At 45.6% G+C, this 25,735-nt stretch overlaps 1 protein-coding gene and 1 long non-coding RNA gene across 6 annotated transcripts; both read left to right on the forward strand.

The window, feature by feature from the left end:
* Window positions 1-134: 134 nt before the first annotated feature.
* gtdc1 (glycosyltransferase-like domain containing 1) lies at window positions 135-23,117 on the forward strand. 5 transcript variants are annotated; one of them, XM_034573771.1, is made up of 12 exons: window positions 135-275; window positions 3,312-3,502; window positions 3,946-4,113; window positions 5,013-5,186; window positions 11,739-11,801; window positions 17,082-17,189; window positions 20,211-20,320; window positions 20,840-20,984; window positions 21,874-21,944; window positions 22,034-22,136; window positions 22,470-22,580; window positions 22,775-23,117. In XM_034573771.1, coding segments are annotated over exons 1-12 (1,296 nt in total). In that variant the 5' UTR covers window positions 135-224; the 3' UTR covers window positions 22,776-23,117. The 5 variants fall into 5 exon arrangements, 3 of the variants coding, with proteins under 3 accessions (XP_034429662.1, XP_034429664.1, XP_034429665.1); XM_034573773.1 differs by having other exon boundaries at window positions 22,034-22,125; window positions 22,471-22,609; window positions 22,654-23,117; XM_034573774.1 differs by having other exon boundaries at window positions 22,034-22,125; window positions 22,471-22,580.
* LOC117754684 lies at window positions 553-1,535 on the forward strand. Its single transcript, XR_004612481.1, has 3 exons — window positions 553-953; window positions 1,054-1,329; window positions 1,499-1,535. It is a non-coding gene; the product is annotated as an uncharacterized LOC117754684 (long non-coding RNA).
* Window positions 23,118-25,735: the final 2,618 nt, after the last annotated feature.

Genomic DNA, 25,735 nt, shown 5'->3' on the forward strand with positions numbered 1-25,735 from the left:
TCGGGTTAGTGTCGGGTTAGTTTCCGGTTAGTTTCCGGTTAGTGTCGGGATTGTGTCGGGTTTGTGTCGGGTTAGTGTCGGGTTCGTTTCTGGTTAGTTTCTGGTTAGTGTCGGGTAAGTGTCGGGTTAGTGTCGGGTTAATGTTTGCTCCAACAGTACACTGTTGACACAGAGCAGGGGGCGGGGACAAAACGTCTTCCATCACCCGGGTTTGAAACTACGTGATGACGTGTAGCACCGTACGTGTCCTGCGAGCTGGACTCATGCAGTCAGAGGTGAGTGCAGCGGGTCACTTTTCCGTCAATATGAGTGAGATGTGCCCGCTGTCTGTGTCCCGGTGAGGGCTCCGTCATCGGGTCTACGCCGGGAACACACCAGACGGTGCTCCGTTAGTCCGGGAGGCCATTACCGGCGGGGGAGGAGCGCTAGTCAGCTGTTAGCTAATGGTAAACAGAGCTAACAGCAAACTGAGCTAACAGCTAACTGAGCTAACAGACAGCAGGACTGTTAGCTTCTCCTCAGTTTGTTTGGCTACAGAGCTAACAGCTAACTGAGCTAACAGCTAACTGAGCTAACAGACAGCAGGACTGTTAGCTTCTCCTCAGTTTGTTTGGCTACAGAGCTAACAGCTAACTGAGCTAACAGCTAACTGAACTGACACACAGAAAGTTAGCTTGTCCGTTCAGAGAAACGTTTACACACTAAACATTTAAATGATTCAACCATTGACATTCAGAACCACTAATAACTTCGTATTAACCTGCAGGTTATTCTGTTTTAAGATTAAAATGATGAGACGTCTCCACACAGCTTGTTTCATCACAATATTCACATCATAAAGAAAACCTGTATCAATAAGTAAATCCAGCCACCTTACTCTCAGGTGGACCCAGACTTTGTCTCTGGACTCTGTCTCAGGTGGACTCAGACTTTGTCTCTTGACTATGACTCAGGTGGACTCGGACTCAGGTGGAATCAGACATTGTCTCTGGACTGTCTCAGGTGGACTCGGACTCAGGTGAACCCAGAATTTGTCTCTGGACTATGACTCAGGTGGACTCAGACTTTGTCTCTGGACTATGACTCAGGTGGACTCGGACTCAGGTGAACCCAGACTTTGTCTCTGGACTCTGTCTCAGGTGGAATCAGACATTGTCTCTGGACTCTGTCTCAGGTAGACTCGGACTCAGGTGAACCCAGACTTTGTCTCTGGACTATGACTCAGGCGGACTCAAACTTTGTCTCTGGACTATGACTCAGGTGAACCCAGACTTCTCTCTGGACTCTGTCTCAGGTGGACTCAGACTTTGTCTCTTGACTCTGACTCAGGTGGACTCTGTCTCAGGTGGACTCTGTCTCAGGTGGAATCAGACATTGTCTCAGGTGGACTCTGTCTCAGGTGGACTCTGTCTCAGGTGGAATCAGACTTTGTCTCTTGACTCTGTCTCAGGTGGACTCTGACTCAGGTGGACTCTGTCTCAGGTGGACTCAGACTCAGGTGGACTCAGACTTTGTCTCTGGACTCTGTCTCAGGTGGACTCTGTCTCAGGTGGAATCAGACATTGTCTCAGGTGGACTCTGTCTCAGGTGGACTCTGTCTCAGTTGGACTCTGACTCAGGTGGACTCTGTCTCAGTTGGACTCTGACTCAGGTGGACTCTGTCTCAGGTGGACTCTGTCTCAGGTGGACTCAGACATTGTCTCAGGTGGACTCTGTCTCAGGTGGACTCGGACTCAGGTGGACTCTGTCTCAGGTGAACTCTGTCTCAGGTGGAATCAGACTTTGTCTCTTGACTCTGTCTCAGTTGGACTCTGACTCAGGTGGACTCTGTCTCAGGTGGACTAAGACTTTGTCTCTTGACTCTGACTCATGTGGACTCTGTCTCAGGTGGACTCTGTCTCAGGTGGACTCAGACTAATACTAATAATAATTAGATAAAGGTTCCTGGCAAAATGTTATTGATAAAACTTGAAAAAAAAATTGATTGTTATAATAATTAATTATACGGATTAATACATTATCATTGACTGGTGGTTCTCAACCTGTGGCCCAGGACCTCCTGAAGGGTCGTGACATAAGTGTGAGGGTCAGATATTAAAGAGACAGAAATAAAATGTTTATATTTTATATAAATAATACAAATTTATATATTTTATACAATAGATTAAAATGTATGTTTTTTAAATAAATGAATGAAAATCTATATATGTTTTGTAAATAGATAAAATATCATCTGTTATTTTTCTTTCTCTTAGAAACACTGAAACAGTTTCTCCTTTTTTTAACCAGAAAGGTCACGAGTTAATCAACTCGTCCACATTTTCAATTATTTTGACATCATTCAGGAAATAGATGGAACTCTTTCAGCACAATGGCCGACATTAAGTCTCTGTTTCCAATCAGATTTTTATTTGTGACCTCTGCTGAACCACAGGCTGTTATCTGTCGTCAGCTCATTTCCTGCTGCTGATATGAGTGTGGCGCTGCAGCAGCAGATATGACTGACTGAGCGGTCTGTGGGCGCCGCTCGCAGCCGCCGCTGCTGCATTAGCGCTCATTGTGGGCAGCTAAATGGAGGCGGGCTGGAATTCAGAGGAAGGACAGAAAGCTCAGGGAATGTAAGTCGTCCACTTCCTCCTGCTCATCATAATGGACGCTCTTCTTCATCAGGACGTGCTCAGATTACTGCCTCATTGTGCTCACACTCAACAATAGTTCACATTTAACTGCTGAGTTTACGGCTGCAACGTCTCCATCAGGCCGCCGCATGTTCACCGGAGTCATCATCGGCGCTGAGGTCGTGACCTGAGTTTTATAAAGAACTTGACCTGTTGTTTTACTTTATTATCTTTCATTGTTTTACATCTTAAAACATGAGAATTATTGATCAGTGATGAACCACACATGCATGCACGCATGCAGTTTGTGTGTGTGTGTGTTTTTGTGTGTGTGTGTAGAGGGAGACGTTCACAGGTAACGTAAATCAAACGTATGAAACAAATCTAACTATAAAACTATTAAAACAGTCAAACTTAAATCATGATTTTATATCTGCTGTAATGATTCGGCTTAGACTTTTCATATAGCGCCACCATCAGGTCACATTTATATTTGTATACTACTTTGGCAACATCATCTGTCAGTGTATGTGTAACACACCAGTAACATAAAGATAAATATTCCTACAACAAAGTTAATGTTTGTACACTGTAGATGATGTTTAAACATCCCATATTTACAATAATCAATCTCAACTATCATCCTTTTTCCTGAACAATATGATCAATAACCCTGGGTCCCATCTCTGTCAGAGCTCGTCGTCTCCCAGCATCCTGCTGGTGGAGCCGTTCTATGGTGGATCTCACAAACAGCTGATCGATCTTTTGAACGAAAATATCATTGACTGCTGCGTCTTCACACTCCCCGCCAAGAAGTGGCACTGGAGGGCGAGAACAGCAGCACTGTACTTCAGCCAGACCATCCCCACCTGTCCAACGTACAGGTGAGCCTCGCACCTGCAGTAAGACAGGTCACACATACAGTTTTCCAAAGGTGAACTCCATTTGAAGCTACGCTTGATTGCCTTGCCACAGGAAGCAAATGTTTTATTTACCACTTGCTCGCACAGATTGGAAATAAGCGGAAGGTGAAGGTTCACCACTGATATGTTTGTGTATGTGTGATCGGGCCCTTACACTGGACCTACACTCTTTCAGGTCTGTGACACTGAAGTGGATCAGGAGTCCGATTCGATATAGCAAGTCTCTTGACTGAGAAAGGACTTACTGTGTTGACTGAGGGGGAACTTCCTGTGTTGTTTTAACTCAAGTTAAAGTTATTGTCTGGTTTTGTGTTGTCACTCGTCTTCTGGACTTCCAGGTTGAATCTCAGCCGGTCTAAGTCCAGGTTCTAGACCTGAACATCTTAATGTGTCTGTCTCTGCAGGGTTCTGTTCAGCAGCTCGGTTCTGAACCTGTGTGAGCTGGTGGCTCTCAGACCTGATCTGGCTCGACTGAAGAAGATCCTCTACTTCCATGAGAACCAGCTGGTTTATCCGGTCCGCAAAGACCAGGAGAGAGACTTCCAGTACGGATACAACCAGGTTCTGTCATGGTAGGAGTGTTTCTGTCTTTATACAGTGATTGAACATAGGGCGTGTGAAAGAATAACATGACAAACAGCTGGTTCGCTGGTTCCACCTCCGTCGGACAGAAGGTTCCGCTGCATCTGTGTTGTTTAGGTTCACTTTGTGTTTCATTTGGCTCAAACATGAAGTTGATGAAACAAACAGAAAATTGAAAGTGAAACATGTTGTTAAACAACGTCACTGTTAAAATATCTAACTCATAAATTCGTTTACCGATATAAAATCATGAATGTCATTAATCGTCAGCTCACACCGTTTGTCTTCATGAGCATGTCAGGCTGAATGTGATTGGTTAATGACCTGGGCTGAAATGATTGGTTAATTGGGTTGACGTGCTGCTGTGTGGGTAATTAAAGTGGTTCATTAATCAGACGTATCGCAGTAAAGAGCAGCTCAGTAACTGAAAACTGATTGTTGTTGATCGGCAGAGCAGCTCGTCAATAAGTCTCTGTCCTCCGTCTCCACTAACGATGTTACAGTGGCATCAAGTAACACCACAGATCATTACGACTCCTCTGATTGGACCACAGCCAGACTACTTTGGATGGAGTTCAGAGAGACAAAGTCCGACCACAAAGTGGATGATTGATGGATCTATCAGAGATGAAACATTGATCGATCAGCTGATCAGCTCAAAACTAACCACAAAAGTATTTCAGGATCAAAGTCAAACTTAACGTCATCATCAAAGAAAACAAACCACACAGAACCAGAAAATGCGATTGATCTATTAAATGAATTTAAGAAGCTTCACATCTGAGTGACTTCCTGTTCGGTCTTCACCTGTCTCTCTAACTCTCTCGTCTGTCTCTCCATCTCTGTCTGTCTGTCTCTCTCTGCCTCTGTCTCTCTCTTCGTCCTCCAGCCTGGTAGCAGACGTCGTCGTGTTCAACTCGTTCTTCAACATGGACTCTTTCCTGTTGTCTATCTCCTCCTTCATGAAAAAGATTCCTGACCATCGACCCACAAACCTCGAGCAGCTGATCCGTCCCAAGTGTGTGGTCCTGAGCTTCCCTCTCCAGTTTCCTGACGTCAGCAGGTCAGTGAGAGCCCCCCCAGGTTATTCCAGTTACATTCAGCTTCAACAGCAACAGGGTTTGATGAGGACTTCACTTCAAACAGCAGAGACACGCCAGTTTGAAATCTGTTGGTGGGTTTTAAACACGTTGGCTGGTCGGTTTGAAACGTGTCGGTCTGTTTTTCAAAAGAAAAGTATGTTTAACAGGTTTTATAGCTCCACCTCTGGCTGCTGCTTTCGCAATAGATGTTAAACTTTATTTTCCACCATTAAAGATGACGATAAACATACAAAAATGTTAATACAAGTTGTTCTTGTGTTTATTGCCCCCTGTTGGTTTGAAAGGGGACTGTGCATCACATACTCTCATTCAGACTTATCCTCGCTTCCGCTGGCCGAGGTCGCAATGACAGACTGTGACGTTTGTGACGTATTTATTTGTGTCATGTTTTAGAGGGTTAATTATTTAATCTGGAGAGTTAGAGTCTGAACCACAGACAAGTCTGGTCTGTTGTTAGGAAGTTACAGGTTGTGTGTTGGTTGTATGTGTGCTGTTGTGTAGTTGGTTGTGTGTCTGTTATGTAGTGGTGGTCATGTCAGTGAGCTGCAGGATGACTCTTCTCTTCCCTCCAGTGTTTCTCGGCTCATTTTCAGATGTTAATGTGTCTGATCCACAGAGTGTAAGTAAGTGATTATATGCATGGCCGACAATCCCCCTCACGCCCGCGGTCGTCCAACCAAACACTGAGTCCGACTCTTTGAAAATAAATCGCTCACAGAAACATTGCGGGGGAAGAAGGGTGATGTCTTCAGATTCATGGAGGAAAAAAACTTGGAAGAAACTAAACTATTTCAGTTTTCTTTGAAGAGAAGGCTTCATCTAAAGATTTATGCTTTTGTTACTGGAAACAGTAGAGTTCACATTATTTCATGTTCAGTTGACCTGTTGTACATTAACAAACGAATAATTAACAATTAACAGTTTTTCTCTGTGAATAGTTTTAACTGAAGATTTTCTCTGGGCATTACTCACATAAAGAGATGAAATGGTTACCGGTTTTACAATTAACCACGGTGAAATTCCAGACGGTTAGTATTGCCATGTGAAATTTAAATTATCATTAAAACTGTGGTTCTTTACCACAGTGTAAAGCTCATAGTAAAAACTGTCCAGCATCAATCACAGTGAGCAAAACAGGCGCCCTGGTGCAGCAGCGTGGGTTTGTTATGTGCATGTGTGAACTTTACTTTGTGTTTGTTTGATTCTCTCTCGTTGTTGAGTTGATGAGGCTTAATGATTGATGACTTAAAGGGGACATAACATGAAAATTCCACTTGGTTAGTGCTTCTACAGGTTAATGTGGGTATCTGGCTCATGTCTACCAACCCAAAAACTCTGGAAAAAAAACACTCGCGCGTTTTGTTATGGTTCCTCTAAGTCAGAAACGTCATGCTTGAGTGACTTGATTGAGCTTCCTGTGTATTGTGTCGTCACAATACACTGGAAGTCTCCCTACATGGCCTTGGCCCACCCCCCACCTCATCCCCCCGCCCCCCCCACACTCGTTATGCCGGGTTTACACCGGACGCGGAAGCGCCGCTGCGAGGCAGCGCAGCGCCGTTCTCCAGCGCGCAGCCGCCTGGCTGTTCACACGGGACGAGCATTTCTCCGCTGGTCAGCCCCATAGACTGTATATATAAGGTCAGCCCGCGGTTCTGCTTTCTCCGCTTGTTGTTGTACCCGTTGAATGTCGGGGTTCGGGGGTAAATGATGGTCTTCATAGCCCCCCCCACCCCTCTCTTTCTCTCTCTGTCTGTCTGCTTGTGTGCTTGTAGTGGGGGGGCAGAGGGGGACATTTAATTATGTGATTGGGAAAATTAAAACTCCAGGACAACAGAAGGGGAATACAAAGTATGGGATGCATATTTGATCATTTATATCATATAAAATATGTAATTTATATCGTTTAAAATCATGGGGGGAGAGGGGGGAGGGGGGAGCTGGCTCATTAGCATTTAAAGGAACAGGCACTCAAAACAGGTCGCTCTGTGGAGGGCTGTTTTATACAGGGGAAAAAGCTGTTTGAAATGATCCTTGTGGTATTTTGACCAAAGTATGTTACAGACATTTCATTAAGACCCCAAGGAACCATATCAACTTGTGGTACAATGGGCATGCTATGTCCCCTTTAAACACATTGAAAAAAGAGTCCAACATTTTGTGCGCTGCTACACAACATGAGATGTAATATGATGCGCACATGCAGGACATCAGTGTTAAAGTGACCAGAACGATCCAGATTCATGATCCGACATCATCGATTATTACAGATTATGACGCAACGCAGTGTTTTAACTTCATTGGTGCAGAAGAAATGACGGCCCTTTTATCCAGGAACATAAATATGAATTCAGAAGGTTTTTGTAAAGATCATTTCTACATGTGGGTGATTAGAAAACATCAGAGGATCAGAGTCTGTTGTTGACTGGTACTGAGTAATGCGCTGCAATGCAGTGACTCTGCTACGAGGGGGCCAGAGGGGCCACCCGGATACTGTAGAGGCGATCATTTTTCATCACACAAGCCTTCGTGTATTAAAGTGGAGAGCGTAAAAATAATTACATCACTATTTATTTTATTATTTTTTATCTATTTTTCTTTTTTTTATATTGTAGCCGAAACACCGTGATAATTTGTTTAATTCTGTCGAGTATAGACCAAAGTCAGCAGGTCTCCAAGATGCAGGCGCAGCATTTGTTGTGTAAAACATGGAGGAAGCAGCTGAAGCTGTAACACAACTCTTAGTATCTCTGGCCATAGATAACAAATGATAACATCCACTGTTGCCACATTGCTGCGTTTAACAAATGTTAATATTTTGGGGAAATTTGGGGTCGACATCTGTAATTAACGTAGCAAGTTGTCAACCTTCAATAAATAATGAAAATACTATCATCATTTTTAATACATATTATGTCAATATAAAACTTACTATAGTTTGTGAATGAGACCAGGAACACTCGTGCAGCATCAGGTATCAGCTCTGAGTAGTTATAATGAAAACATAACAGTGTAAAGATGTTATTGATTATTAATGATAGCAGCAACAGTTCATATAGTAATTAGGTAATAATAAGTATTATAGTTAATAATAGTAATGATAATAATAATAGTCGTTATCCTGCAGCTCTGGAGTCGGAGATACCTGCAGAGAGAGAGAGAGAGAGAGAGAGAGAGAGAGAGAGACTATGGCAGGAAAAAGACACATGTCAATAAATTAATGTGGGGGGGGCAGAGAGAAGGGGAGAAGTGCTCAGTGCATGATGGGAGTTCTCCCTCAGTGCATCAATCAATCAAATTTTATTTGTATAGCCCATATTCACAAATCACAATTTGTCTCATAGGGATTTAACAAGGTGAGACATCCTCTGTTCTTAACCCTCAACAAGAGTCAGGAAAAACAAAAAACAACCTTTTAACAGGATAAAAAGAACGTAGAAACCTCAGAGAGACACATGTGAGGATCCCTCTCCCAGGACGGTGCATGATGGGAGTTCTCCATCAGTCTAGACCTATAGCAGCATAACTAAGGGATGGTTCAGGACCTGATCCAGAACTATAGGCTTTATCAAAGAGGAACTTTTTAAGTTTAACCTTGAATGTAGAGATGGTGTCTGACTGTAGAAGCCAGAGTGGGAGCTGGTTCCACAGGAGAGGAGCCTGGTAGCTGAAGGTTCTACCTCCTGTTCTGCTCTTACAGACTCTGGAACCACAAGAGAACCTGTGTTTTGGGAGTGCAGTGATCTATTTGGATAATACAGTGTTATGAGCTCTTTGATATATGAAGGGTTTGATTGTTAAGGACTTTATATGTGAGGAGCAGGATCTTGATATTCAGAGTTTGACAAGGTGCCAGTGCAGAGAAGCTGAGAGCAGTAATATGATCTCTCCTAGTTCCTGTCAGCACTCGTGCTGCAGCATCTTGGACCAACTGGAGGCTTTTCACAGACTTACTGGGACGTCCTGATAATAAAGAGTCACACTGATCCAGTCTAGAGGGAACAAATGGACGAGTTTCTCAGCTTCCTTCTGAGACAGGATAATCACGCTTTGTTTTCTAGTTTTAAACAGAAATTATTCTTGGGCTCAAACCAACATTTATTTTTCAGATCAGTTTGTGTCAGTGAAGTGATTCAGGGTTAAAACATTCTCCTGTGTTCTAAAAGAAGAAAAGAAACGGTTTCTTTTGTGGTGAGTCTGAGGCGTCTTTGTGGTCGCTGTTTGTCGTATCCATCTATCAATCGGCCTTTGAGTAGAGGACTTTTGTAATTTAATAGTGATTGACCTGAGCGGGCAGAAACCTGCAGCGGGACACAAAGACATCACATCCATCACAGCTGAGCAGCAGGACGTCCACTTGTCCCCGGCTGAAACCAGATTAATGTGGACACCACGTGATCAGCAGGTGTCTGATTCTGGACAGACTCCAGTCTTTTCTTCTTCTTTGTCTTTGTGCAGCTGTGGGGTTCTGCTGGCCGTCAGGTGTGAAACTGTGAATCCAATAAAACCTTTGTTTTAAACCAGTCTGATGATGATGGTTCTGCTCTTGTTGGGTTTACATGACACCACAGTCTGTTCTGTTCTGTGGATCTCATCTGTTGTTCGGCTGTTTCAGATTTAACAGAGCTTCTCAGAGTCTCTCTTTGAAAACAGGTGGATGATGTCAAGTTCGACTTGCTCTGTTAGAATAAAAGTCTGTAATCGTGACAAGATGCTTTTCACTGTTTGACCAATCAGAGCTGGTGTTTCATTTTACTGTAAAGTCAATTCAAGAGTTTCTCTTAGTTCTTCAGACGAGACAAAAAACTGTTCTTTAAATTTAATTTGGGAACGTCACTGCTGCCTCTTCGAACTTTCTACCAACTAACGAATCAAAAATGTTACCATACAAATGTTTTGTCCAGAACTACTTCTAAGTGTTGGATACATTTTGTAATTAGGGAGGATTTTTAATAAACAAGCACACACATTCACACACAGTGAACATTAACAGCAGATTTCATTGTAATAACTTTGTGTGTGTGTGTGTGTGTGTGGGAACTTTAACTCATTAGTTGTGATCACAGTAACTACAAACACACATGGAGTCTGCTGTCATCAAGATCTGGTTTCAGGATCTGGTTTCTGCTTGGTGATCAGTTGTGGTCTGTGTTTGACTGATCAGCTGATTCTTTCTTCATGTCACAGTTTTTCCTCCATATGAACTTTCTGTTGTTTCATGCTGAGCTGTAAACGCTCTGTAGACCGACGGCATGACGACGGTTTGACTGTATCTCGGTCAGGACGGCCCTCAGGTCATCTGACCGTCCGTGTTTTCTGGCAGTGATTGGTTGTGACCGTCGACTCGTCTCATCAGGATCTAATGTGGATCTTAATGTAATGTAATGACCTGCAGAGCCTTGTCCAGTCGGCCACACTGAACCGCCCCTCCGAGCCTCTGACCACAGCTTCCTGCTGATTGGATGGTTTAAAAGTGACAGGAGTCTCTGAGCTGTGAAACGTCCAGTCAGACCCGACTGATACCAGGTCAGCTTCAGGCCCCCGGGACCCAGAGCTCGACCTGACACACACTTCAACTTCTTTAAGTGTTTTTAACCACTTCCTTCACACACACACACACACACACACACACACACACACACACACACACACACACACACACACACACACACACACACACACACACACACACCTTTAGGCGCAGTACTCCACAGTACTACAGTACTCCACACTAGTTCAAATGCACCAAATGAACGTCCTCGTGGTTCAAACATTATACAGTATCACCGGAGGTGAAGACTGCAGCTTCTTCTGCTTCTTCTTCTTCTACTGTTTAATTCTGTCTCTACTTCCTGTGATTGGTCCAAAAGTCCAAACTATCCAACAAAGTGTTTTCACTGCAAACCAACAGAACCAGGTTCAGTTTGATCCAGACCCAGAACTCCTCTTGGTCTGAGGAACCTTTCAAACCTGTCTTGTTTTGTTTTTCTCTTTTCCGTTTGTTCTCTTCAATGATGAATTTCTTTAAAGAACCAGTGAAGCTGTTCAAGGCTGGGTTCAGGTCCTGGTTGTGGTTCCTCTGACAGAATGTGTGTATAGCGTTGAGTGGAGCTGTGTCTCTCAGACTCTGTTTCTAATAAAGTAAATAAAGTGAAATGATTTTTGACCATCTTTCATCAGACTCAGAGGTGAGGTCATCACACAGATCACTGTTGATTTATCAATAACATAATTGATCTCCCCCCACACACACACACACACACACACACACACACATGGACACAGTCATGTTTTTATGCCTCTGGTCAAACATCTCATTTCTAAAATGGATTATTGAATCATGTTTTCGCAGAGGCAGCGACCAAACCACTCTGTCCAACTGTCCGTCCGTCCACCTCCTTTCCTCCTTTTTGTCCACGGCGCTCAGCATCTCTGGAAGCTGCTGTGTTTGTGTTTCAGTTGTTATGAACCACTGATGTGCAAACAGGTGTTTTTTTCTTTTTGTGTTTTAGGCTGATGCCCAAACACAAACTGGTCCGTCAGCAGCAGATCAGTGATGAGCCTCACACTCACAGGTAAACACACCTGACGCTCCGTTACATTACCCCGACACTCCATCGCTCCGTCACTCTGACGCTCTGTTACATTACCCCGACGCTCCATCGCACAGTCACTCTGATGCTCTGTTACATTACCCCGACGCTCCATCGCACAGTCACTCTGATGCTCTGTTACATTACCCCGACGCTCCATCGCACAGTCACTCTGACGCTCTGTTACATTACCCCGACGCTCCATCGCACAGTCACTCTGATGCTCTGTTACATTACCCCGACACTCCATCGCACAGTCACTCTGATGCTCTGTTACATTACCCCGACGCTCCATCGCACAGTCACTCTGATGCTCTGTTACATTACCCCGACGCTCCATCGCACAGTCACTCTGACGCTCTGTTACATTACCCCGACGCTCCATCGCACAGTCACTCTGATGCTCTGTTACATTACCCCGACACTCCATCGCACAGTCACTCTGACGCTCTGTTACATTAACCCGACGCTCCATTGCTCCGTCACTCTGACGCTCCGTTACGTTACCCCGACGCTCCATAGCTCTGACGCTCCATTACATTACCCCGACACTCCATCGCACAGTCACTCTGACGCTCTGTTACATTACCCCGACACTCCATCGCACAGTCACTCTGACGCTCTGTTACATTACCTCGACGCTCCATCGCACAGTCACTCTGACGCTCTGTTACATTACCCCGACACTCCATCGCACAGTCACTCTGACGCTCTGTTACATTACCTTGACGCTCCATCGCACAGTCACTCTGATGCTCTGTTACATTACCCCGACGCTCCATAGCTCTGACGCTCCGTTACATTACCCAGACGCTCTATCTATCCGTCACTCTGACGCTCTGTTACATTACCCTGACGCTCCATCGCTCCGTCACTCTGATGCTCTGTTACATTACCCCGACGCTCCATTGCTCCGTCACTCTGATGCTCTGTTACATTACCCTGACGCTCCATCGCTCCGTCACTCTGACTCTGTTACATTACCCTGACGCTCCGTTACGTTACCCCGACGCTCCATTGCTCCGTCACTCTGACTCTGTTACATTACCCTGACGCTCCGTTACGTTACCCCGACGCTCCATTGCTCCGTCACTCTGACGCTCCGTTACGTTACCCCGACGCTCCGTCACTCTGACGCTCCGTAGCTCTGACGCTCCATTACATTACCCCGATGCTCCATTGCTCCGTCACTCTGACTCTGTTACATTACCCTGACGCTCCGTTACGTTACCCCGACGCTCCATTGCTCCGTCACTCTGACGCTCCGTTACGTTACCCCGACGCTCCGTCACTCTGACGCTCCGTAGCTCTGACGCTCCATTACATTACCCCGATGCTCCATTGCTCCGTCACTCTGACTCTGTTACATTACCCTGACGCTCCGTTACGTTACCCCGACGCTCCATTGCTCCGTCACTCTGACGCTCCATTACATTACCCCGACACTCCATCGCACAGTCACTCTGACGCTCTGTTACATTACCTTGACGCTCCATCGCACAGTCACTCTGACGCTCTGTTACATTACCCCGACGCTCCATTGCTCTGTCACTCTGACGCTCCGTTACGTTACCCCGACGCTCCGTCACTCTGACGCTCCGTTACATTACCCAGACGCTCTATCTATCCGTCACTCTGACGCTCTGTTACATTACCCTGACGCTCCATCGCTCCGTCACTCTGACTCTGTTACATTACCCTGACGCTCCGTTACGTTACCCCGACGCTCCATTGCTCCGTCACTCTGACTCTGTTACATTACCCTGACGCTCCGTTACGTTACCCCGACGCTCCATTGCTCCGTCACTCTGACGCTCCGTTACGTTACCCCGACGCTCCGTCACTCTGACGCTCCGTAGCTCTGACGCTCCATTACATTACCCCGATGCTCCATTGCTCCGTCACTCTGACTCTGTTACATTACCCTGACGCTCCGTTACGTTACCCCGACGCTCCATTGCTCCGTCACTCTGACGCTCCGTTACGTTACCCCGACGCTCCGTCACTCTGACGCTCCGTTACATTACCCCGACGCTCCATCACTCCGTCACTCTGACGCTCTGTTACATTACCCTGACGCTCCATCACTCCGTCACTCTGACGCTCTGTTACATTACCCCGACGCTCCGTAGCTCTGACGCTCCATTACATTACCCCGACGCTCCATTGCTCCGTCACTCTGACGCTCCGTTACGTTACCCCGACGCTCCGTCACTCTGACGCTCCGTTACATTACCCCGACGCTCCATCACTCCGTCACTCTGACGCTCCGTTACATTACCCCGACGTTCCGTCACTTTGACGCTCTGTTACATTACCCCGACGCTCCGTAGCTCTGGCGCTCCGTTACATTACCCTGACGCTCCATCGCTCCGTCACTCTGACGCTCTGTTACATTACCCCAACGCTCCATCACTCTGACGCTGTGTTACATTACCCCGGCACTCCATAGCTCTGGCACTCCGTTACATTACCCCGACGCTCCATCGCACAGTCACTCTGACTCTGTTACATTACGCCGACGCTCCATTGCTCCGTCACCCTGACGCTCCGTTACGTTACCCCGACGCTCTGTCACTCTGACGCTCCGTTACATTACCCCGACGCTCTATCTATCCGTCACTCTGACGCTCTGTTACATTACCCTGACGCTCCATCGCTCCGTCACTCTGATGCTCCGTTACATTACCCCGACGCTCCGTAGCTCTGATGCTCTGTTACATTACCCCGACGCTCCATCACTCCGTCACTCTGACGCTCTGTTACATTACCCCGACACTCCGTAGCTCTGATGCTCTGTTACATTACCCCGACGCTCCGTAGCTCTGGCGCTCCGTTACATTACCCCGATGCTCCATCGCACAGTCACTCTGACGCTCTGTTACATTACCCCGACACTCCGTAGCTCTGATGCTCTGTTACATTACCCCGACGCTCCGTAGCTCTGGCGCTCCGTTACATTACCCCGATGCTCCATCGCACAGTCACTCTGACGCTCTGTTACATTACCCCGACACTCCGTAGCTCTGATGCTCTGTTACATTACCCCGACGCTCCATCACTCCGTCACTCTGACGCTCCGTTACATTACCCCGACGCTCCATCGCTCCGTCAACCTGACGCTCCGTTACGTTACCCCGACGCTCCGTCACTCTGACGCTCCGTTACATTACCCAGACGCTCTATCTATCCTTCACTCTGACGCTCCGTTACATTACCCTGACGCTCCACAGCTCTGACGCTCTGTTACATTCCCCCGACGCTCCATCGCACAGTCACTCTGACGCTATGTTACATTACCCCGACGCTCCATCACTCCGACGCTCCGTTACATTACCCCGACGCTCCATCGCTCCGTCAACCTGACGCTCCGTTACGTTACCCCGACGCTCCGTCACTCTGACGCTCCGTTACATTACCCAGACGCTCTATCTATCCTTCACTCTGACGCTCCGTTACATTACCCTGATGCTCCATAGCTCTGACGCTCTGTTACATTACCCCGACGCTCCATCGCACAGTCACTCTGACTCTGTTACATTACCCCGACGCTCCATCGCTCCGTCACTCTGACGCTCTGTTACATTCCCCCGACGATCCGTAGCTCTGACGCTCCGTTACATTACCCCGACGCTCCGTAGCTCTGGCGCTCCGTTACATTACCCCGACGCTCCGTAGCTCTGACGCTCCGTTACATTACCCCGACGCTCCGTAGCTCTGGCGCTCCGTTACATTACCCCGACGCTCCATCACTCCGTAGCTCTGATGCTCTGTTACATTACCCCGACACTCCGTAGCTCTGATGCTCTGTTACATTACCCCGACGCTCCATCACTCCGTAGCTCTGATGCTCTGTTACATTACCCCGACGCTCCGTAGCTCTGGCGCTCTGTTACATTACCCCGATGCTCCATCGCACAGTCACTCTGACGCTCTGTTACATTACCCCGACACTCCGTAGCTCTGATGCTCTGTTACATTACCCCGACACTCCGTAGCTCTGATGCTCTGTTACATTACCCCGACGCTCCGTAGCTCTGGCGCTCCGTTACATTACCCCGACGCTCCATCACTCCGTCACTCTGACGCTCCGTTACATTACCCCGACGCTCCATCGCTCCGTCAACCTGACGCTCCGTTACGTTACCCCGACGCTCCATCACTCCATCACTCTGACGCTCTGTTACATTCCCCCGACACTCCGTAGCTCTGACGCTCTGTTACATTCCCACGACGCTCCGTAGCTCTGGCGCTCCGTTACATTACCCCGACGCTCCATCACTCCGTCACTCTGACGCTCCGTTACATTACCCCGACGCTCCATCGCTCCGTCAACCTGACGCTCCGTTACGTTACCCCGACGCTCCGTCACTCCATCACTCTGACGCTCTGTTACATTCCCCCGACACTCCGTAGCTCTGATGCTCTGTTACATTACCCCGACACTCCGTAGCTCTGATGCTCTGTTACATTACCCCGACACTCCGTAGCTCTGGCGCTCCGTTACATTACCCCGACGCTCCGTAGCTCTGATGCTCTGTTACATTACCCCGACACTCCGTAGCTCTGATGCTCTGTTACATTACCCCGACACTCCGTAGCTCTGATGCTCTGTTACATTACCCCGACGCTCCATCACTCCGACGCTCCGTTACATTACCCCGACGCTCCGTCACTCTGACGCTCCGTTACATTACCCAGACGCTCCATAGCTCTGACGCTCTGTTACATTACCCCGACGCTCCATCGCACAGTCACTCTGACTCTGTTACATTACCCCGACGCTCCATCGCTCCGTCACTCTGACTCTGTTACATTACCCCGACGCTCCATCGCTCCGTCACTCTGACGCTCTGTTACATTCCCCCGACGATCCGTAGCTCTGACGCTCTGTTACATTACCCTGACGCTCCATAGCTCTGACGCTCTGTTACATTACCCCGACGCTCCATCGCACAGTCACTCTGACTCTGTTACATTACCCCGACGATCCGTAGCTCTGACGCTCCGTTACATTATCCCGACATGTGCTGTTGACCTGATGTAAAATTAATGAGTAATATTTTACCACTCCAACTCCAACACTTCATTCTAATTGATTGATATAAATATTTATATTAATTTAGTTGGTGTGAAATTAATCTGTATGAAATCAAACTCAGTAGGGATGAGGTTTTATTGTTTTAATGATTCTCATAATCAGTATAATAAATATATTTATCTGAGTTAAATCATCTTTATTAGGATTTATTTTTCTAACAGGTCTGAGGATCCACATCCGTCCACAATTGAACATGACCTGGAACCAGTTTCAGACCAGGACTCTGGAGACCAGATCAAACCTCTGCACATCGTCTGGCCTCACAGATGGTGAGTTCACGTTCAGCAGGTGTGTTAGGGTTTGTACAGACTTTGTAAAAAAAGATTTCACCTGCTCAGACATGATGACAGATAAAAACACCTCTGTTTAAAAAAATGTAAATATGAGGAACCAATCATATTTTTAGATAAAATCGTAGTTACTTAGAAACCTTATGAATAAAATGATTTTATTTAAGGGTTAGGGTTAACCCTCATTTATAAAAATGTATGTAAAGCTGATGACACGAACAAAGAATTATATTTATAAAATAAAGTTGTTTATAAAAAGTCTAATATAAAATAAAGTCAGAGACAAGATGAAAATATGTAAGTTAAGTTTTTGAATAAAAGATAAAAAACAAATGAGGCTCCAGACGTCAGGCTGATGTTTGAGAGAAAAGACGAGTCAGTTTTCAGTAGGACGTGTTTTTAAATCAGATTATGGGACATGAAGTCGAGCGTTTCCTCGTGTTTTTCACCTTCTCTTGTATCAGTGACAAAGCAGCGTCGTGTAATCTGCTCTCAACTGAGCAAAACACACAGATGGATTATATCTGCGGCCGGCGAGCACGCTGCTTTTATTCTGGTCGGATGGAGGATTTCAGTTAATCTCTCAGATTGAAGCTTCGCTCATCTCATCTGTTTTTATGTTTAATCTGTGTGTGGCCTGGATCCTCAGATTACAGCTCCGTCTTATTGCTGCTGCTGCGGGGGCGTGTGGGGGGTGAACAGCTGTTCCAGGTGAAGACGCTGCACTGCGGGAGGGGGGAGGGGGGGGGGGGTTAAATCTGTGTGAGATTTACGTTGATCAGGATTCAGACTCTGATTGAAAGAGAAACAGCAGGTGGTGACGAAGAAACATCCAACAGATTAATTTATTATTTCACTGCACCGACCACGTCGCAGTCCAGTCACCACGACGACTCCCGCGTCTCGTACCACCGGGCGACGTTCACAACCACGTCTCTGACGTCTGAATCCACTGGAGGTCATGACACCAATGTCACATGACCGGTGTCTGTGTTTGATTGTTTAAAATCTAAAATACAATAAAGTGTTTTTACAAAGTTGTTGAATCAGAAAAAACGTTTTTTCACATTTTTCTAAAATGTTGCCAAAACTTATCCTCAAAATGAAAAGAATCAATCCTGCCAAAGATTGATTCAGATTATTGATCAGTCCTTGTGTATGGGATCTAATCGACTCCTTTCATTGTCATGGTTCCTCTGAAGTTGGCGAACATTCTTCACATCGTTATTTTAACTAGCGATGTCACAATACAACAAATTTAGTAGTCAATACAGATACCATGAAATTTCCACGATTCTCAATACACAATTATATACCACGGCAAAAAAGTAAAACAAAACTAGGGTTTTCCGATCAGGATTGTTGGGGCTGATCACCAGTCGCTGGAAGTAGTATCAGCCGATACCGCTCTAGTGTCTATTGCCCCGTTTGCGCCTGATTAACATGTGTCTTGGGTGAGTGACCACTTGTGATCGGATTTCTCTTACCCGCTCTATATGTAAGTAAACACGACCTGAATCCTACTGTCTTTTTCAGTAAAAGACACACGCACCGATACATAATGTCCCATAGGGGCTCAATTGGATTTAGGTCAGGGGAACGAGAGGACCTTCATCATCAAGGAACTGCCGACACACTCTGGCCACATGAGGCATTGTCCTGCACCAGGAGGAGCCCACTGCACCAGGAGGAGCCCACTGCACCAGGAGGAGCCCACTGCACCAGGAGGAGCCCAGGGCCCACTGTTACCAGGAGGAGCCCACTGCACCAGGAGGAGCCCACTGCACCAGGAGGAGCCCACTGCACCAGGAGGAGCCCTCGTCGGGCCCTCATGCCTCCTCATGGAGTCTGTTTCTGACAGTTTGGTCAGAAGCATGCACACCTGTAGACTGCTGGAGGTCATTTTGTAGAGCTCTGGTAGTGCTCCTCCTGTTCCTCCTCGCACAAAGGAGCAGATACTGGTCCTGCTGCTAGGTTGATCCCCTTCTACGACCCTGTCCATCTCTCCTTGTGTAACTGCCAGGCTCCTGGTGTCTCCTCGGGCTCTTGAGATTGTGCTGGGAGACACAAACCTTCTTGTGACCGCACGTATGGAGGTGTCTTCCTGGAGGAGCTACAACCCGATCAGACACGTGATAGATTCCCCTGCTACATCAGCCAGTTTGCAAAAATGAAATTTGTTTTAAAAAAAGAAAAGAGGAAACACGTTGTGTTTTAACCGACCACAACACGACAACACACTGGGACAAACGCACAGAAACGTTATTTACACAAAGAAAGAAATAACTTCATGCATAACGTTTGCTGAGTTTACAAGAAGGCTCGGAAAAATAAGAATTAGTTGTAGACAGCGTTTTTAAAAAGTTTATAAAGTTTCTCTTGACTCAACAAATTTCAAATAATAGTCTGGTGATATTGCAGAACACAAACATCTGCTGCTTAAACTTGAGCACAAACCGGAGACACCAGGTAAAACTGAGGTAAAACTTCCAGAGCAACGAAGCTCACGATGCAGTCGCTGTCATGTTTCATCAATACTGCTCATGTGCTACTCTCCACAGAGAAGAGAAACAAGATGTCTCACTCGTTGGCTATTTCCACCATCAGCTCTGGGGAAAAAACCCAATAACTACCTAAGTTAGAATAAAAAGTACTTACTGAAAGAAATGATGAGTGACCATCTCAATCCCTTCTCATCTCTGTTGAGAGTTGCTCTCTGAGTGACAGTTGTTTGTTTTGTCTCATCTGATCCTCTGATCTGCGTTTAGAGTTCACCCATCAAACTGATCAGAGGGAATATCGGCCGATACCGATCAGTGGTAGATCGATCACAGCATCCTTAAACAAAACACACTGTGCTAACACACACACACACTGTACTAACACGCACACACACTGTACTAACACGCAGACACACACACACTGTACTAACTTATTAGTTAACTTATTTAGATGACGCCTAATTTCTAATGTACTTAAAATGAATTGTGTGTTTTGAAGGGAACATGATAAAAACCCAGAGCTGTTCTTCTCAACACTCATGAGACTGAAAGAGAAACAACTGAACTTCAAGCTGTCGGTGCTCGGAGAGACATTCACTGACATCCCAGGTACATGCACAAACACACACACACACAAACACACACACACACACAGAGTCTCTCAATCTCACACACACACACAGGTGTGGGTGTCTAAAGTCTTTAAGATGTGAGGTATTTGACCATGGACAGTTCAGTGAGCAGCGTTACAGCTCTGACTTTTCTGTCCTTTAAAACTGTGTGTGTGTGATTGGACGCTGCAGAGGTCAGAGGTCGGCACTGCGTCATCCTTACGACAGTGTATCATCAGCTGATGATGCGATAATGACGATGCGTGTTTTAGAGAAATGAAACGTAAAGTTTTACTGCAGCACAAACACATTGATCGTAAATCAGCTTAACGAGCGCAGGAAGGCAATCACATTAGGACAATCTTCATCCACTTTGATTTCAGTAATGAGGTCACACAGTATCGATTCAGTTCACCTGAGTCTGAGCTCCGATCATAAACGTCCACTCTCATCAATATCTGATTTAAAAAGAGTTTTTATTTCTTCTTCTCTCTTTATCTCTTCTTCACCCCCACAGCCATCTTCTCTGAGGCTCGCCGTCAGCTCGACTCTCACGTCGTCTCGTGGGGTTTTCAGAACAGGAAGTTAGATTACCTCAGAGTTCTGTGCGAGGCAGACGTGGTTGTCTCCACCGCCAAACATGAGTTCTTCGGCGTCGCCATGTGAGTTTCATTCATACACACACGTTCTGTCCGTCAAAGTAATCAATCACTATAATCAATCACATTACTCACATTGATCCTGTTTCACGGGTTAGCTGGCGTGCGGTCGGTGTGTGTGCTGGTGTGTGATTGGCCTGCAGCTCAGACTTCAGTCACCTGGTGGACTCTCATGTCTCCATCAGGTGGATCTGAGCTTCAGGCTGAACAACCAACCAGATGCTGTGCTCTCTGAAGCTCGGCCAATCAAAGGGCTCTGATGTGAGCGTGTGATCTTCACCTGATTCATGTGTGAACTTTGATTCACTGAAGCTTCTTTAATAAAACAGATTTCAACAGTTCAAATTCTGTTGATGAGAAAAACTCAGTTTCATCACAAACATGAAGATATGACGTCATCTGTCTCTGTCTCTCTCTCTCTCTGTCTGTTTCTGTCTGTCTCTCTGTCTCTCTCTGTCTGTCTGTCTGTCTGTTTCTGTCTGTCTCTCTGTCTCTCTGTCTGTCTGTCTGTCTGTCTCTGTCTGTTTCTGTCTGTTTCTGTCTGTCTCTCTGGGTCTCTCTCTCTCTCTGTCTGAATTTCTGTATGTCTGTCTCTCTCTCTCTCTGTCTGTCTCTCTGTCTGTCTCTGTCTCTCTGAGGATTTCATCGTGTGAGACATGATCTCCCATCACCTTTCAGGACGATGTTGATTCAGCTCTGGGAACAAACATTAAAAAGAAGAAAATCCTCTGGAACGAAAACCCAGCAAATCCCAGCTGGTCTGAAAGTTTTAGAGTGCGATGATTCAAGTGTTTGGTTTTTAAGCATTTTGAAATAATTGAGCCTCAACAAACGTTTGTCCTCTTCTCTCTTGTCCTCATGTTGCCATTTTCTCATGTCTTCATGTTGTCAGGTTAGAAGCTGTTCACTGCGGATGTTTTCCTCTGTGTCCGAAGGCTTTGGTGTATCCTGAAATATTTCCAGGTGACTAACGACACGTTGTCGTCTTCTTGTCGTCTGAGTCTTCACTCGTACGTCCCTCACCTCTTCTTCTTCTTCTGTTTGTCATGTAGCACAGTATCTGTACTCCACACCTGAGCAGCTGTGTAAACGTCTGCAGGAACTTTGCAGGAGGCCCGACCTCGCCCGCAGACATGTCGTCAAGGTAACCTACGGACTGTAATTAACAACACGTTTCATAAGAGTCCTTTTTATTTTCTAATGATAAATCAACGTCATCCAAGACTTTTATTCTGAAGAAATATAAAATTAACCTTTTGTTTTTTGATTAAAACTTTGATGATTGACAGGTTGATGATGTCATCAGATGATTGACAGGTTAATGTCAACAAAACAGGTTTAGTTTTTAATGAGTCGATGATTTCATGATGAAAACTAAACAGAGTTCTGTAAAGTTCCAGAACCAGATCCAGGACCGGACCGTGTTGATCACAGCTGATTCTCCGACATCTCAGAGTTCTCCTTTAACGCTCGCTCGCTCGTTTTCCAGGTCGACACCTCCTCCTTCTCCTGGATGCATCTGAAGGATCGTTTTAAGATGCTCCTGCAGACACAGGTCCCTGAACGCACCGCAGGCCAGTCTGAGGCTGAAGTCCATTAGCTGTTAACGGTTTGGAGGTTTGGATGGAGCGTCTGCCAAGCCCTCGTCACGCCTGACTTGATGCCTTGTCCTGCAGAACGCCGCGGTGACATCCAGGATGAGCGTCTCTAGTTCCTCTGAGCTCCGAATCAAAGAACGGCCGGAGACGCCGAGTCTGGAACTGTAAACGTCTCCGTCTTCTGGAGAACAACTCGCTTTTATGTGTCTGATTGGGGTGGGGGGGGGGGGGGTGTTAACTGTAAAAGCTCTCATGTGGCCACAGGCAGCACCGCCTCCTGAATCCTGAAACCATTTTGATCTTCACCACAGCCCCCAGGTCACGTGATCATTGTTACCAGGTGTGAACCTGAGAGTGACGCTCCATCACACACTGTTGCACCACATCACATCATCACTATGACGACACAACACGACCTCATGATGTGATCTGCAGAGCAGAAACAAAATATAGAACAAGAATAGTGTATTAATGAAAAACTGAAAAGCAAACTGAATTATTGTAACTTGTTTTTAATAAAAAATGTTGAGTGAGTTAAGTTTGTAAAACAGTTTCATCATTTTGATTAAAAAAGTAGTTTTAACTGTGAGTCACTGTCCTGCCAAGAAAAAATATATTACTGAGGACAAAAACATAGTGGTGAAGTGAATATTATGATAAAAGTTAAAATGATGATATAATATAATTATAGGCAAATAATGATGTATTAAACATTAGTTTAAATAATTTTTTTATCAACAGTTCATTTAGGGGAATATATTTAAAAACAATGATGAATGTAGAATATTTCCATGTGATTAATCGGTTCAGTCAAACCATTGTTTGAATTGAAGGGTGAAATGTGTTTGTACAGTGTTTTTAAATCACACTAATATTTCAGCTTCCAGCAGAGAAGAAGAGAATCGTATAAAAGTCAAAGAAAAGCACTTTGGTTTGAGGCTTTTCTCCAAACTGGATTATCAACAAAGAGCAGAAACATTAATTTCACGCTTCAGGAGTGAAGCTGGTTTGAGACTCAGCTGTGATTGTAGAGTCGTCTCCTCCAGCAGCTAATGAACACGTCACATGTTCTGAACACGCTACAGCTGCTTCTTTAGCATCGGTAGAATCTGTATTATCTGTATTATCTGTAGCAGTTCAGCTTAAAGTCTCATTTCAACCAGCTGATATTTTTAATCATGAGCATCAAACATGTTCCGTTTCCTGTTGAACCTCAGTCACACTGCTCTGTAATGCTAGTGCTAATGTTAGCATGGTAGTAGCTAACTGCCTCTGTCTAGTTTTCTTTCTCCCTGAGAATAAACCTGAACATCTTCTCACATCTGGATGCAGCTGGGACACTGTCACTCTCAGCTCATGCTCATGTCCAGCTGCAGGAAATCCTGTCTCACACAGGTAGGATGTGGCTGAAGGAAGGGGTGTGGCCAGTGCCAATTCCTTGGGATCAAACTGACGAATCAGAGATGAGATCAATGAACTGTTGCTTCTTATTATTTTAATCTGTGAAATACCTCTGAGATGTGTTGCATATGAGAGTTGAGCTGTCACACTTGGCCTCTCTGTGCTGCAGCTTGTTGACCCCTGACCTCCATGTTTCATTCTCTGCTCCCACGTCTTCAGTTTGGTGAGGATCAGATGATTTTATCAGCTGTGGACGGTGTGTGTTGGTGCAGCTGCAGATTTAGTTTATTGAGTTTCGGAAACATGTCAGAAGTTTAACTTTGTACTGTGAGCATTAAGGGTCACTCTCTGTTTTTGAGCAGCTAGTTAGTTTAACTGTTGCGTTTCTTTAGCTTTGCGCTAACCAAACATTTAAACCCTGCAAAATGAATAGTGCTAATGTTAGCTGTTCAGTTTAAATCGTCTCTCTCCTCATGAATGAGCTGTTGTCACACATTTTGCTGAAATGTTCTGTATGTGAGAACCGAGTCAGCTGCACATTTTAAGGTTGTGAACGAGTTTGACGACGTTCTGCTGCTTCTTCAGATGTGAAACCAAAACTCTGCACCACAGTAAGTTTTATATTTTTAGTTGTGTCCTGATTTAGTGTTAGTAGCTTAGAAGCTAAACAAGGCTGTTAGCTTATCATCTGATTAGCTGGTAGCTTAGCATAATATGTTAACTGCTTTATGTTGTTGATGAATGTAGTCAGACCCCCCCCCAGTGTGCTGCTTTGTCACACCTGCCCTCAGCCTTTGATAAATGACTCAACAGAAACACGTTGTGTTTAAACGTGTTAAATAAATGTCTGATGTACAAATGTAATTTATCCAGTTTTGCAGAGAGGAGCAGAAATAAAAGGAATTTCAAGCAGCAACTTCAAAGCGACTGTCAGCGACTGAAGCCTCAGTTTTCTTCAGCTTCAGAGGAGGACGCGCGCCCCCCCCCCCTGGTTCTTCAGAAGGAACAGAATGAAGCAGGGCGGAGCTCCAAGTTGTCAGCGGCTCCTGATAGAGCTCTGAGGTGGCTGGGGCCTCATGGGGCCTCATGGGGCCTCATGGGGCCTCAGCACATTATTGAATCCAAAAGGTTTTGTCAGAGCGCCAGGTGTGCTGCAGCTTACACACAGATACACACACACACAGATACACACACACACACATATTTTCTTAAATTTTCCACCGGTTGACGTCACAAACCTGTGACAATACCGTCTTTACTGTTACTGTCTTTTCCCGAGGATCTGAGTTCACAGTGAAGTCGTGTTTGTGATTTAAGACACAACCAATGTGTTTGTTGTTTCCTTTGATCTGTTAGTTCTGGTTCCACATTGTAATTTAGGGACTAAAGAATTTTGTCTGACATCCGATGTCCTGTCGTCATCACCTACGTGGGCGGAGTCTACCTATACTTGACTCTGATTGGTTTGTAGACGGCGTCTGACGTGGGCGTGTTGTCAGTTGGGGGGGTAGTGGTCTTTCTGTTTGAATGGAGGAAATGAATGAAGCGTTCAACAACAGTTCAGATGACTTTATAAACATTACATGTTTTTTACAAATATTGAGATTTGAACTAAACATATAACATAAATAAATGTTTGACCTCTGACCTATTCTCTGTGGGGCACAGGTGGGCGTGGTCGAGAAGGAAGTTCACCTATCAGGTGACAAGTCCACACTAACACACACACACTCACACAATGTAAGTGTGTGTGTG

This window comes from Hippoglossus hippoglossus, chromosome 21, assembly GCF_009819705.1.
Source record: "Hippoglossus hippoglossus isolate fHipHip1 chromosome 21, fHipHip1.pri, whole genome shotgun sequence".
Lineage (NCBI taxonomy): Eukaryota > Metazoa > Chordata > Actinopteri > Pleuronectiformes > Pleuronectidae > Hippoglossus > Hippoglossus hippoglossus.